General features: G+C 44.4%; 1 protein-coding gene across 2 annotated transcripts in view; it reads left to right on the top strand.

Annotated features, from left to right (window-relative positions):
• Positions 1 to 12,975: 12,975 nt before the first annotated feature.
• The window catches only part of Htr7 (5-hydroxytryptamine receptor 7), a 116,673-nt gene continuing 114,777 nt past the window's right edge, over positions 12,976 to 14,871 (top strand). For both annotated transcript variants that reach the window (NM_001438419.1, NM_022938.3), the window contains 1 exon segment: positions 12,976 to 13,638. In NM_001438419.1, coding sequence (NP_001425348.1) covers positions 13,091 to 13,638 — 548 coding nt within the window. In that variant the 5' untranslated portion in view covers positions 12,976 to 13,090.

The raw sequence follows: 14,871 nt of genomic DNA, 5'->3' as shown, positions 1-14,871 counted from the left end.
AATGCCAAACATGCACGATTTTGCATTTTGATCTGAAAAGCCTAAAATATTAGCTGTTTGGCTAGTAGTATGTATGAATATTCTATACAGATATATTTCTATCTATCATCTATTTATCTGTCTGCCTGTCTGTCTATCTGTTTATCTGCCTATCTGTCTGTCTGTCTATCATCTATGTATGTATGTATGTATGTATGTATGGATGGATGTATGTTTGTATGTATGTATGTTTGTATGTATGTATCTATCATCTATCTATCTATCTATCTATCTATCTATCTATCATCTATCTTTCTATTTATCTGATTATAAAACCCATTGTATAAAAGACCTATTTGTTTCAGAAGTATTTATATTTCCAACAATCCTTTTTTGTTAAGAACATGAATAAGACTGAATATTATTTTCAGTTATAGGATTCAAAGCAGAATTCCTCCTTCTTTCTCTACTACTGTGTGTTGAGGATAACCCACAGCATCTTCTACATGCTAAGCACATGCTGTTCCATGGAGCTACATCCACTGTGAATAAAAATTCCTGCAAAGAAGCTTTGTCAGCTCTGAATGAAAAACTCCAGAAGTCTGTGCCTGGTGGACTGATGGGCCAGAAGAAGTCTGAGTCTGATGGACTGATGGGCCAATTGGAATTTCAGTACTGTGAAGAGATGTGCATTTTCTAGGTTTAGAGGCAAATAACCTTATTTTGGGATAATCTTAGCTTTCCAGAACCACTTCTATTCCTTGCTCCACTCTTTATTGGCACTAAAATCTTGTGACAGCAGATAAAATCCTTCCAGAATCCATTGACCGATCATCAAGCTGCATGTTAGGACTATTTAATACCTCCCCTTCGTCTCACTGTACCTACCAATGTATTTTAAATTTACCTTAATTTATGACTCTCTTTGTTCTGTGAAACCATAAAAACTTCATGAAACTGCTTCCAAGTTGAAGCGTGGAGTTTGGGGTAGCCTAAATCTGTGTTCCCAGTCCATGGTCACTCAAAACGACCCCAGAATAAATCATCTCTTATTCCCTTTAAGATGACAGCTGTGGTTTTTTGTTTTTTGTTTTTTTTTGCATCAACAGCAGCTTGGTAATTTTCATTATGATTCAAATATGGTTTTTGAATAATACAAGAGTCTCAACATGTTAAAGAGCTTTAGAAAATACAGAGTTAGATGAATCCCAACTCCTCAGCGAAAGCTCCCCCTTTTATTTTCTCTTTAGCACACACATTTCTGCAGCTTCTGCCTGAAGTGTTGGCTCCCATATTTTGGAGTAAAACTCCTGTAAATGCTGCCTGCCAACTGTCTCTTTGTCTGTTCTTAAATCTGCTTCAACCTGCTTTTGTTCCTACCACCCCACTGAAATTGTTTTCTTGCCTTTTTTCATTAACTAACTAATTAATTAATTAATTCACTTTGTGGCCCCCCTATTTTCCCTCACACAACTCCTGTCTCTGTTCCCCTTTCCTTTCTCTTCTGAGAAGTGGGAGGTTTCCCTTGGGCATCACTCCACCCTTGCATATCAAGTCACTGAAGCAGTAGGCATATCATCTCCCACTGAGGCCAGACAAGGTGGCCCAGTTAGAGGAATGGAATCTACAGGCAGACAACAGAGTCAGTGGCAGCCCCCACTGAAGTTGTTCGGGGGCTGGGGGCTGCATGAAGCTCAAGCTGCACATCTGCTACATATGTGTGTGGGCCTAGGTCCAGCCCATGCTTGCTCTTTGGTCGGGGGTTCAGTCTCTGGGACCCCCAATGGGTCCAGGTTAGTTGACTCTGTTAATCTTCTTGTAGAGTCCCTACCCCCTCCAGGTCCCTTGATCCTTTCCTCAACTCCTCCACAGGACTCCTTGAGCTCCCCCTGTTTGGCTGCTGGTCTCTGCCTCTGTTTCCATTGGCTGAGTGGAGACACTCAGAGGACAGTTATGCTAAGATGCTGTCTGTCAGTATAATGGAATAACATTAAGAGTGTCAGGGATTGGCTCTTGCCCATGGGCTGGATCTCAGTGTGGGGCAGTCATTGGTTGGGCGTTTCTTCTGTCTCTACTCCATTTTGTTTTGTCCCTGTACCTCTTGTAGGCAGGACACATTTTGGGTCCAGGTTTTGTGGGTAGGTTGGTGGCTCTATCCCCCAACTGGAAGTTCTGCCTAGCTACAGGAGGTGTCAGGATCTAAATCCTCCATTGCTAGGCGTCTCAGCTAGAGTCACCACCATAAACTCCTTGGGACCTCTCCCACCCAGGTGTCTGGCACATCCTAGCGATGCCTCATCACCCCTCTCCCCACCCCTACCACCAATTTCTGTTCTCTCTCCAGTGCTCTCCCTGCATCTCATCCCTCCACCCTGTTCCCTCTCTGTCCCCTCTCCATCCAGTTTCCTCCTTCCCTCCACCTCCTCTATTTTATTTCCTCTTCTGAGAAAGATTCAAATATTCTCCCTTGGACCCTCCTTATTACTTGACTTCTTTGGGTCTTTCTTAATGACCTTTGTGGTGGTTTGAATGACAATGGCTTCCAAAGGCTCATACATTTGAGTACTTGGAAGAGGCCAGTGAGGAACTGTTTGGGAGATATTAGGGGGTGTCGCCTTGGCATTACTAGGTGTGAACTCCAGATTGTAAAACACTAGTGTTATTCCCAGTTTCTCTGTCTCTGTGTCTGTCTCTGTCTCTCGGTCTCTCTGTCTCTGTGTGTGTTTGTGTGTGTGTGTGTGTACCTCCCACACCCACTCCCGACTCTTCTCTTTCTCTTTCTGCCCCACCCCCTCCCCTGCCTCATGATGTAAGTTCTCAGCTGTTCTTGCTTTGCCACCATGGACACTTATCTTCCAGATCAGTAAGCAAAATTAAATGCTTTCTTTCATAAATTGCCTTGGTCATAGTGTTTCATCACAGCAATAGAAAAGTGACTAAGATGTTCTTGTTTTTAAATTTTTTTATTGCTTATTTTATTTATTTACATTTCAAATGTTATCACCCTTCCCAGTTTCCCCTTCACAAGCCTCCTAACCCCTCCTACCTCCCCCTGCCTCTATGAGGGTGCTCCCCCACTTGCCCACCTATTCCTGCCTAAGTGGCCTAGCATTCCCCTGTGCTGGAGCATCAAGCCTCCACAGGATCAAGGGCCTCCCCTCCCATTGATGCCCGACAAGGCTGTCCTATGCTACATATGTGACTGGAGTCATGGGTCCCCCACCACCACCATGTGTAGTCTTTGGTTTGGGGTTTAGTCCCTGGGAGCTCTGGGTGGGGGTGGGGGGGTTGGTTGGTTGGTATTGTTGTTCTTCCTATGAGGTTGCCAACCCCTTCAGTACCTACAATCCTTGCCCTAACTTCCCCATTGGGGTCCCCACACTCAGTGTGATATTTGGCTGTGTACATTTGCATCTGTATTGGTCCAGCTCTGGCAGAACCTCTCAGGGGACAGCTATACCAAGCTCCTATCAGCAAGTGCTTCTTGGCATCAGCAATAGAGTCTGGGTTTGGTGTCAGCAGATGGGGTGGATCCCTAGGTGGTGCAATCTCTGAATGGCCTTTCCTTCAGTCTCTGCTCTACTCTTTGTCCCTGCATTTCCTTTTGACAGGAGGAATTCCGGATTAATATTTTTGAGGTGGGTAGGTGGTCTAATCCCTCAACTAGGGGCCATGCCTGTCCACTGGATATAGTCTCTACAGGGTCTATCTCCCCTTTGTTGGATATTTTAGCTAATGTCCTCCCTGTTGGGTCCTGGGGACCTAGAAGCATATTCTTTCTTGGGCTTCAGGTATTTAATCCCTGCTGGTTCTCTACATGCACTGGCCTCCCCCAAGGAGGAGTCCTTTTCAGTTTCTTTTCCTTTCTCTTATCTTGGAGCTAGGGGCCTTCTCAGACTATTTCTCTACACTCCCTCTGGAGATACTTTCCCTTGAACTTTTGTCTGCTTACTTGACATCTGCACTTGAATAGCCAAGATCATCTCAAGTTAAATCTGTCCCTTGGCTAATTTTATTTATTATTTTTAAGTTTAGAAGCTTACTGCCTTTTTCGTTAGCTCTGAACTATGGAATATGGTAGCTTACAATTTGTCCTTTGTCATTTTCTTCTTTTATGGCTTTCTTTGGACATTCTCTTTGTAGAATAGAATCCCCACTAGAGGGCGTACATGTTTGACTTATATGTAAAAATTAAAAAAAAATTCTTGTAAGGGAAAATTCTGAGCAATTAATAAAGTGCTTTCGACTGTATCTGTTCTACGGCTTTTCCTCCCTTCCTTCCTCCCTCCCTTCCTCCCTCCCTCCCTCCCTCTCTCTCTCCTCCCTCTCCTCTCTCTCTCTCTCTCTCTCTCTCTCTCTCTCCTTCCTTTCTTCCTTTCAGATAAGGTCTAACGCTGTAGTCCCATCTGGCCTGAAACTTGCTGTATAGGCCACGCTGCCCTTGAACTCCTGATGGTCCACTCAGCTCTGCATCCTGAATGTTAGTGTTACAGGCATATGTCACCAAGCCCACTTGCCTGCGTGACAGAAATAAATTCCACACCTAAAATGCAGATGCACTAAAAGCATTCAATAGAATTACATCAAACCCATAGGTGGGCCACCAAGTCCCTGATTTTCTAGTCATCTTGCTTGAAATATTTATTTATTACATAGGCGAATGCCAGCAGCAATCCACTGAACTGAGAACAGGACCCCCGTTGAAGGAATCAGAGAAAGAACTGGAAGAGCTTGAAGGGGCTCGAGACCCCTTATGAACAACAATGCCAAGCAACCAGAGCTTCCAGGGACTAAGCCACTACCCAAAGACTATACATGGATTGACCCTGGACTCTGACCTTATAGGTAGCAATGACTAACCTAGTAAGAGCACCAGTGGAAGGGGAAGCCCTTGGTCCTGCCAAGACTGAACCCCCAGTGAACTAGATTGTTGGGGGGAGGGTGGTGATGGGGAGAGGATGGGGAGGGGAAGCCCATATAGAAAGGGAGGAGGAGGGGTTAGGGGGATGTTGGCCCGGAAACCAGGAAGGGGAATAATAATCAAAATGTAAATAAGAAATACTCAAGTTAATAAAGATAAAAAAGAAATATTCATCCATTTATTTATTTATTTATTTATTTATTTATTTATTTATTTATTTATACTACGTAGCCCTAGCTGGCCTTGAACTCACTATACAGACCAGGCTGAAGAGGAACTCACAGAGATACCAGCGGCATGCCTCCCAAGTAATGTGTCACCATGCCCAGCAGAGGAAAAGAGTGTAAAGACCACGAATGTTAACTTTGTTTTGTAAAGAGAATGATCAAATTTCTCCATGGACGGAAGGGAGTACATTTTTAATAGTTTGGGACCCAAAGCAAATGAAAGCAGTATGAGTGCACGCATATGTCTGGACTACCCTTCCTCTGACCTCTGTGACCATGTGTACGTGGAGATACACTCGGGGAAAGCACTTATACACATAAAATAGAAATAAATAAAAATATAAGATGTAACGCGATAGTAAGTACTATAACCAAGACAGAGAAAAGGTTCTTGAGGAGCCTGGGAGAATTTGAGAGTAACTATGGTGACAGGGATCGTCACAGGGAAGAAGACATTTGTGTATTCCAGACTAACTCGATTCCATCACAACGAGGACCCAGAATGTCTCTGCTGGCAGATTTGCATTCTGTCGCTAGAATGCATGTTCTGTTATCTGCTCTTGCAGTAGAGCACTTTAGCGGCCACAGGGTAGGATTTAAATATTTACATACAGTAATCCTGGGAAGGTTTGGTATCTCTAATGTGGACTGTTCTAAAATCTGCAACTTTTTGAGTGCCTGCATGACAGAAATAAATTCCACAGCTAAAACACAGGTGCACTAAAAGTATTTCATAGAATTACATAGAACCCATAGGTTCTGACGTTAATAAGAAGCGTGATGGAATTCTGTGTATAGACTTGGGCCCTTCCCCAAGATATCATAGAAAAAGACTCAGAACCCGGAGGGATCTGAACTACAAAGAGATGCTCTGTCCCCTTAGCCTTTAGCACAGCACCTACAAATAGGGAACTGATGCATGATTATGTAAGGATTAAAAGAATGTGTCAGGAACAGCTTCATGTTATATGTACAGAAGTACAAAACCCAGAAAAATATTTGAAATGAGAAATTTTGGGGTCTTCTTATCTGGGTCAAAGGACAGCCACATTATTAGTTCATTTGAGTTAGGTAAGGGGACATTAAAATGAGAGGCTGGCATTTTGGAGAAGCAGAATACTAGCCAAAGACGTCTGCTGCCTAGGGCCTGGGAAATCACTGGAACCCAAGTAGGCAGTCATTGGCATATTTGACTGAGGGGCGAGCTGTCTTTGGCAGAGGAAGCGTTACTCTTTTTTTGCACCTTAAGTAAGCCCAGAGTGTTAGAATGTTCTGGTTCATGGAAAAATAAACTCTCCTAAGTTTATGTCCTATCTACAGCCATGTGTGGGATTGCATGGCTTTGGATGATCCAGGTAAGTGCGTCAAGGGAGGAAGGGCACATAGAAAAGACAAGGATTCGTGTGGCAGAGTGGGGCAATGTTCTTCTGCACTCCTCAGCGCAGTTTTGAGATCAGGAGACTGCCATCAGGAAACATCAGAAAGCTGTGTTCTCTCTCCCCTACCCCTGTTGACCAATCCCTGACAATGACTTTATAGGCAATGAGTCTGGTTGAGGATAGTCATATTTTAAAGCCTTAGTTTCTCTTAGTGGAAGAAATAAGAGGCATGATTTGATTGGATGCCAACATTTCACTTATTATCTCCAGAGCGAGGAGGCAGGAGGAGTGGAGGGAGCAACCCTTGACCCACGTGTCAAACAGATCAGGAAGCTATAGGGATGGGCAGCAAATTCAGACAGGCACCTCTGTGTTTTGTAAATAGTTTATGGATCTATACCTTTAATTTTCCTATGTAAGGAAAGCATTTGGGAAACAGATGAGAGATTTTAGCATTTTTATTACGATACAATTATTTGTTCGTGAAGGCTGGAGGGAACCCACAAGAGCTCCAGATTGTTCTGTCAGAATTTCAGAGCAATACAATGATAGATGAATCGTGAAGTCGTCGTAAACAAGGTAATGCTGCAGAAGCCAAGGTTTTCAATAACCACGCTTATGCGTTGTGACAGCTTATAAATTAAAAATCTAGCAAATCTTAGGAAACAGACCCAGCCACTAGAAGTGATAATATAATAGAGGTGACTGTTCTAGAAAAAAGGGGAGTTTGGGCCATGTGCTGTATTGACAATGAAAAGGAAAGGCACTTGGAAAATAGCATTTCATGGTTACTTGGAGTAGATTCTCTATGTCACATAATTTAAAAGTTGTTACGGAGTAAACAGGTCTCTCCTTAAAGTCATATGATGAAATCTTGCGGGCCAGTGTGGGGGCATTAGGGGGTCCCTCTTGGAGGGTAGTTAAGTTGCAGAGGCACAGCTCTAATAGGATTGGTGTCATTTTATAAGAGACACCACAGGTCCTCTCATTCTTAACACACATGAGGACAAAACAAGATGGCTGCCCATGAACCAGGGACTGCAGCCTCACCAGACACTGAGTCTGTTGGCCTTGTATTTCCTGGGTTTCCAGAACTGTGAGAAATTATCCCCCACCCCTATAAAGTTAGTCAGCCTGTGGTGTTTTTGCTATATTAGCTCAAAAAGACTAAAGCAAAGACAAGAACCAGAAGTGTTTACTGGATATTACTGAGCTAGGCAAGTGTGTAGGTAGAAAACAAAATGACCGCAAGATTTCAACATAAAAACTAGCAACCTCCAAACCACGGGTATAGTTCACCATTTTGAAGTATTATTTTAAAGTGCCAAGGCAGAGCATATATGCTGAATGAATGGGGGAGGGGAGGGGTAAAGAAGGAACAAATTTAAGAGAACGGTAGAAATGAGTTACAACAACATATGGCCAACCAACGTGAGGGGCAAGAATCCACTAGTAATCCTGAGAGTTGAGAGAAAGTTTTATTTTCTAAGAGGAGGCCAGTGCCATGTTAAGTCATGTGATCTCTCAAGCACAGGAATTTAAACAAAGAAACAGGGAAGTAGCCTGGGCTGGCAGGCTGTAGGTCCCCTGCTGTGTGATAAGTAGTGGCAGATCAGAGAGTTAGAGATTAAAAGCTGCTTTTAAAAGAAAGCTGCTTAGAAAGTCTTTCAGGATACTCACATTCCTTCTAACGTGGACTCCACGGGAATTTTGGATTGAAATCCTAGTTAGACAAACTACTTCTTAATGACAGGCTTATTAAAAGATGATTGAGTTTATTTTTAGAAAGAAGAGAGTAAAGAGATTACCTGAATCACGTGGGAATTTTCATCCATGGTTCAGAACTTAGATAGGGAAAAATTAGTCACGGACTCCAAGAAGAGAGTTGTGATAAATGTCTGTAACACCAGGCAGAGTGAATACAGATGGATACATTTTGGGCTAAAGTTCTGATTTTTAAGTTGCCTATTGGTATTAGAATTGATAGAAGGTGTTTAAGTTTGTTTTAAGGAGAGTACAGAGATTACCTGAATCACGTGGGGATTTTCATCCATGGTTAGGAACTTAGGGAAAAATTAGTCACTGACTCCAAGTAGAGTATTGTGATATTTACAAGTTATTAAAGTTAAGTAAAAATCTGTGGCTCTGGGCAGAGAGTTTAACAGATGGATATATTTGGGCTAAAGTCCTGGTTTGATACATTGCTTATTGGTATTAGAATTGATAGAAAGTGTTTAGTTTGTTTTATGAATTACTCCACTAAAGGCCATATGGCTCGTTGATGCCAGCTAGCGAGGGTTTGTGGTTACTTTTGATATTTTCCATAACAGGAAGCTCAGATTCTCTTAATGTGGACTCCACAGGAATTTTGGGTTGATTTCCCGATATCATAGAGTACGAAAGCCTATCAGGCTCATTGTTTAGCTTACTTTCTTTTTTAAAAATTGTTTAATCTTCACAATAGGTGTGACATTGAGTTTTATGATTATATTATTACTCTGGGAGAGAGTGCAAGATACAAGCTTTTCTGGTTACAGGCTAAGGAACACAGTATTTTGGGAGAAAGATTTTGTCTTTGTGTTTTTAAAAAGTGTGATTAGGCTCTGGAAACCTCACAGAGTCATAGTGATCAGATTTGATAGAGGTAGACTGCCTAAAAAATTGATTCAGGAGAATCAAACAAAAATATATCTGGATTCTAAACTTTTGTCTTGAGAGTTGTGTTTTGCAGAGTGTGCCTACTTGGATTCCTGGTCTCAAGGGCTTTCAGCTGGGTCCAGTCAGGACACATCAGCTACAGCATTTGCTTCATTCTTCCTACCCCCTACCCCCAAGGATATCCCAACGCCCATGTACACCTTGAAGAAGTTATGGAGGAGTCATTGCCCCAATTCCCTGGACTTTTGGGGGGCTGAAAGTGGTTATTCTAAAGTTGTTTCTATGAGGAATTTAGAAATGGTTGTAATTTAACAGGGAGGAATTAGGTAGATTGAGTTATACAGTCATAATCTCATTTGGTAACTAAGCTAAAATCATATCTTTGCTTTGGTATGAATTTATTTGTCAAAAAAGTTTAAAAGAACAAGGTTTAGAGCCAGTCCTTCTATTGATGTCATTACAAACTTCTGAGTTGATTACACATTGTGAGTTAAAGACCAAATAGCAAATCCCTGGCTCTGACTTTGTGAGAGTAGTTTCAAGATAATATTAAGATATAAAGACAACAGTCCAGATTGTCTTATATAAATAGATGGTTTTAAAAAATGTCAGAAATCCACAAAATTTGAGATTTAAAGTTATTTATCTTTTGTTGAGACATATCTGCTCCTAACAGTTTCTCTTTGGTGGATTTAATGAAGAATTTGAACATCTCTACCTCCAGGTAAGGCAATACTTTGTGGCTAGGCAGCCACTGGACAAAACTGCCTGTTTCATCTGCAGACTAATACTGTCCAGAAAAGGACAAATTATGCAGAATAGTTGACTGATAAGCTCTGCCAAGACAGGGTGATTAGCCCTTCAAAATCTGCATTTCAAGAGTCTGTCAGTTGATTTTGGGCCAGAAGGCTGAAGACTTGTGCTCACACGTTGCTAACAGGAGACTGTGTTGGCGGAGATTTGTCTCTACAACCTTTCAGTCCTGGAAGCCGTGTTCGGCTTCCTATCTGTATAGATATTTGGTCATTCTCAGATTTCTTATGTGGTTGAAGACTGATTAGTCTCATAGCCTATCAGGCTGCTTAACTCTGAAAATACATATTTTATTGGATAGTTATCAGATAGTATACAAGCTAGCCAAGATATAATATAGATTTTAAGCCTTTCTTAACCTGGAATGGATAACTAAATGTTCTGTTTAACTAACAGAGTGTTGGACTGGGCGTTAGATATATTTTATGCTTTTAATTACAAAATGATAATAGTTGTGCTCAGCTTATATTTGAGAGAAAAGTTTTTTTTTTTTTTTAAATTAGACAAAAAGGGTGAAATGTGGGATGATGTCACAAGTGGGGCAGGTTCAAGATAGAAGGAGGCCTGTCATTGGACAAGGAGGAAGGATGGGCGGGAGAAAAGTTTGAAGGAAGAGGAGGAGACTGGAACAGAGAGGAAGAAGAGACAGGAGGGAGAGGGAGAGAAGCCGTGGCAGGACAATATGGCAGGCGATTTTAAGATTCTACTCTGTACCTTTACAGGTTGTTACGGATGTTTTTAAGGGATGGCTATGTATTGGGCTTTGTATGTTTAGGTGGGCAATTATATCTTATCAATTGGGTCAAAGATTATTGTATTGTGTGTTCTTTCATGTGTAGATTTAAGTGTAATGGAGTGTGGGGATGTGTGTTTCTGGCATGGAAACCTTCCATGGGAACTCGATAGGTAGAGATTGCTGACCGCTCAGAGAGAGGCCTTCCACTGTGTGATATGGGATGGAGCAAAGCAGGTGAGAGGATTTGCTGACTGAGAATTAAGATATCCAGCAGATATCTTGGGGTATCGCGGTGCTAAACCTAGCGAGGTAAAAGACAATCACACTTTTTTTTTAGTTTTTATAACATAATTTTTTTATTTTTTATTTTTTTGTCGTTTTTACAACAACAAAAAGGCAAAAGTGTCTTGTGGGATGAACCACTTGGAGGGGTTTTTTGGAAGTCCGAGGACCGGTCTAAACCTCGATAGCCAGCACTGAGAGAGTTCAGTGTAGTCACACATAATCTCGGACTATTCAGCTTTTCTCAGCTTCCGTGTCCTGCTCTGTATAAATGGGTGAATAAGGGGTTGCACAGCTGCCTTTCAGGTACACATGGTTGTTGTTGTTGTTGTTGTTGTTATTATTATTATTATTATTATTTTGAGATTACATACAGCACTAGGTGGAGTTGAAGACGGACCATCTTCCCTCTCCTCTAACGTTAGATGCTGCTGCTTCGTGGCCTCCGCATCCATGATCAGCCTACCCCCACCTCTCACTCCCACATTGCTTATTTCAGCAGAGGACAGTCTTGGGTTGTAGATTCTAGCAAAGATGCTGCGAGCGTTGGACTGCCGTTTAGGGCGTATATTTTACTCTTTAATTTCTTTCACTGTATGGGGGGGGGGATTATAGACCTGCAAATTAGCTGAGTTTAAATACAGTAGGGCACAGAAATAGTAACTGTCCTTATCTGTCAAAATAGAGCTATTACCTCGAGAACGGAGAGTATTATTGAGCACCACCTTCTCCTCCTCCTCCTCCTCACCCCCCCTCCTCCTGCTCCTCACCCCCCTCCTCTTCCTCACCCCCCCCCCTTTAACTCATCGGGCCTAACTAGAAAAGAAGACGCATTTGAAATTTTTTGGAACCTTAACTATAGAAATCACTGTGGCTTCTAATAAAACTTTCAAACAAATGGAATGAAGCTAAGCCTCATGAATAATAAAATCCAGCCACTCTGACAGAGTTTGAATACCAGAAGGGGTTTTAGGCAATAGCTATCTATTATACGATAGGCATCCTCAGGTCTGTAGGCCATTATAACTGGCCAATCTTTATGTGCGTATGCAAGATTTTCAGGATGTGAAGGGAAATTCTAGCCACATCTTGATAGTGTGTATTTGGAAACCTTTATGTAAAGGTAGCCAGGGTGTATTTTCAAGTGGAGAGGCCTGTCTCCAGCCCTCAAAAAGGTTAGGAAGGGTTGAAGCCACCTGGAAGTTGGTGCCCAGTGCTAGCCTAGCTGCTGGGGCCTCAGGCACCCCTACTCTTTTCTTTCTTTCTCCCCCCCTTTTCCTCAGAGCATCAGAGCTCCTACGCCCACCCCATCTGGCTGCTTCTTTTTTTCCATCTTCGATTTCTCTCATAAGTGGTCAAAATGGGAAACGGAAGTATCTATTTGATGTTTAGTGCTGTGCTCAATAGGTTTTTTCTTTATTTTTTATTTAATTATTTTTACTTAGGGCTTAAAAAATATCCACCAAAGAGGTTCTTCACCAGTTCATCCCTGACCCCGAGTCTTCTTGAAAAGCAAACGGCTCCCACCCGCTTGTCATTTGCTACAGTGTAGAGGCCAGGGGGTCTGCGGCAGGGCGAGCCCGGGCTGAGCTTTCGCACGGTGCGCATCAGCCGGGCTGCCCAGCAGGGGAAGCCCGTCCCGGTGCGCGCCGGGCGCTGGCGGCTGCCGGAGGCGGTGGCTGGGACGCGGCGCGGCTGCCGCAGGGGAGCGGCGGCGGCGGGCGCGAGGGGCGGGGCGCACTCCGCAACTTCGGCCGCGGCGGCCCGGCGCTCCCGGCACCGGCGCGCATCGCTGCGGGGCTGCGGTGCGGCCAACCCGGCCAGGCTCGGCTCGCCACCCTGCTCCTCTCGCGTGCCCGTCGGGGACCGCTGGTGCCTCCCGCGGGGAGTCCTCGCCCACGCGTCATCCGCAGAGGCTGGGGGACCCTGGGACGTGCGGGGTCGCGAGGCCGAGCCGGGCGCCCCCCAGTGGCCAGCCCCGGACCCCATGGCTGGGCCGCGCGGAGCCGAGCGGGCAAGGTGAATCCAGCCCCGGGGCCGGCTGCCGGAGCGCTTGGCGGGGTCGCCGGCTCCATGGGCAGCGGCGCTCGGCACGATGATGGACGTTAACAGCAGCGGCCGCCCCGACCTCTACGGCCATCTCCGTTCACTCATCCTGCCGGAGGTGGGGCGCGGGCTGCAGGACCTGAGCCCCGACGGTGGCGCCCACCCTGTGGTGAGCTCCTGGATGCCGCACCTGCTGAGTGGCTTCCTAGAGGTGACGGCTAGCCCGGCGCCCACCTGGGACGCGCCACCGGACAATGTCTCAGGCTGCGGGGAGCAGATCAACTATGGCAGAGTGGAGAAAGTTGTGATCGGCTCCATCCTGACGCTCATCACGCTGCTGACGATCGCAGGCAACTGCCTGGTGGTGATCTCGGTGTGCTTCGTCAAGAAGCTCCGCCAGCCCTCCAACTACCTGATTGTGTCCCTGGCGCTGGCTGACCTCTCGGTGGCCGTGGCGGTCATGCCTTTCGTTAGTGTCACCGACCTCATCGGGGGCAAGTGGATCTTCGGCCACTTCTTCTGCAACGTCTTCATCGCCATGGACGTCATGTGCTGCACGGCCTCGATCATGACCCTGTGCGTGATCAGCATCGACAGGTAAGGAACAGGCCGCCCAGTCCCAGGCTCTGCTGGGGATGTGCTGGGCGCTGAGCTCGCGCCAGCCTTTCCTGGGAGGATCAAGCTAGACTTCACGGCGGGAAGAAGGGCTGAGCTTAAAATACAACCCCGCACCCATCACCCCTACACCAACCAAGCAACTTCAAGCACAGGCTAAAGGCAGACGTTTAAAAGAAACCTCGAAATGTTTCTGGTTTAGTGTAGTGATGATTCTAAGACCAGAGTTTTAAAAGTACTAGCAATTCCACCAGGGGGTCTCTTTGCTTATTTCTTCTTTTGGGGAAGTGTGTGTGAGGAATTGGTTTGATGCTCTCTAGCTTGACAAACCATTGCTGTGATAAAATTGTTTCTCTCTTTAATAAATCAGTCAGAAGGGAAAAGGCATGGGGCTTCCCAGATTTTAGGAGCTACTCTGAGGATGAAGAAAGGCCCTTGAATGGTCCTAGTATTGGGCTCTTAAATGCTGCACTCTTATAAAATGCTAATTTTGAATCTTGTCTCGTGGAAGTCTGGCTTCGGTGTTTGACCATGCTGTCGGTCTCCTGCTTACTGACTGGAGAGCCTTACTCTCGTCTTAAAGGTTGGTTCTAGTCTTTCGTCATATCCCCTGGGAATCTAGGAATATAATATTGAGAATTCCCCCAGTGGAGTAATTGAAGCAGAGGTTGACCATCTGTCAGGGATGCTGGGGAAAGAGAAGAAGAAATGCTGTTTTGGGTGTCATAGAGTAAGAGAAACCCCGGAGTTTCTTCGGATTCTCAGAATACAGAATTTTGATGAGGAGATGGTCTTTGGCCTTAGACATATACAAACGACAACTTGATGTATGGTTTCAATACTCCTTGGCTACAGAACAATTCTGTTTCATTTGGAATTGGAATATTAAGCCTTAATATCTATACTTGGAATTCTGCTGGTGATTTCAATCCAGCACAGGACTCTATACCCTGTTGTGTTTAATGATATGGAGAAATAGTGGCTTGTTTTCTTAGTGGACCCGCAGAACCTTTAAACGTGTATCTCTTTCAGCATGGGGAGAGTAATTGGTGCCTCTGCATTCACAATGACAGTGCCTCAGAGGATGTGCTGGCGTGTAACTGAGATTTCCTCCCATTCTTTCCTCTGTGAAAACATTGCAATGTGTGGCTTGGTACGTTTGAAATGGTCTTCTATTTTGCTTTGTGACCAAAGTTTATAATTACTAAATAAAGG

This window comes from Rattus norvegicus, chromosome 1, assembly GCF_021556685.1.
Source record: "Rattus norvegicus strain SHRSP/BbbUtx chromosome 1, alternate assembly SHRSP_T2T, whole genome shotgun sequence".
Taxonomy (NCBI): domain Eukaryota; kingdom Metazoa; phylum Chordata; class Mammalia; order Rodentia; family Muridae; genus Rattus; species Rattus norvegicus.
The sequence above is the reverse complement of the archived record's forward strand: the minus strand, read 5'-3'. Positions and strand labels throughout refer to the sequence as shown.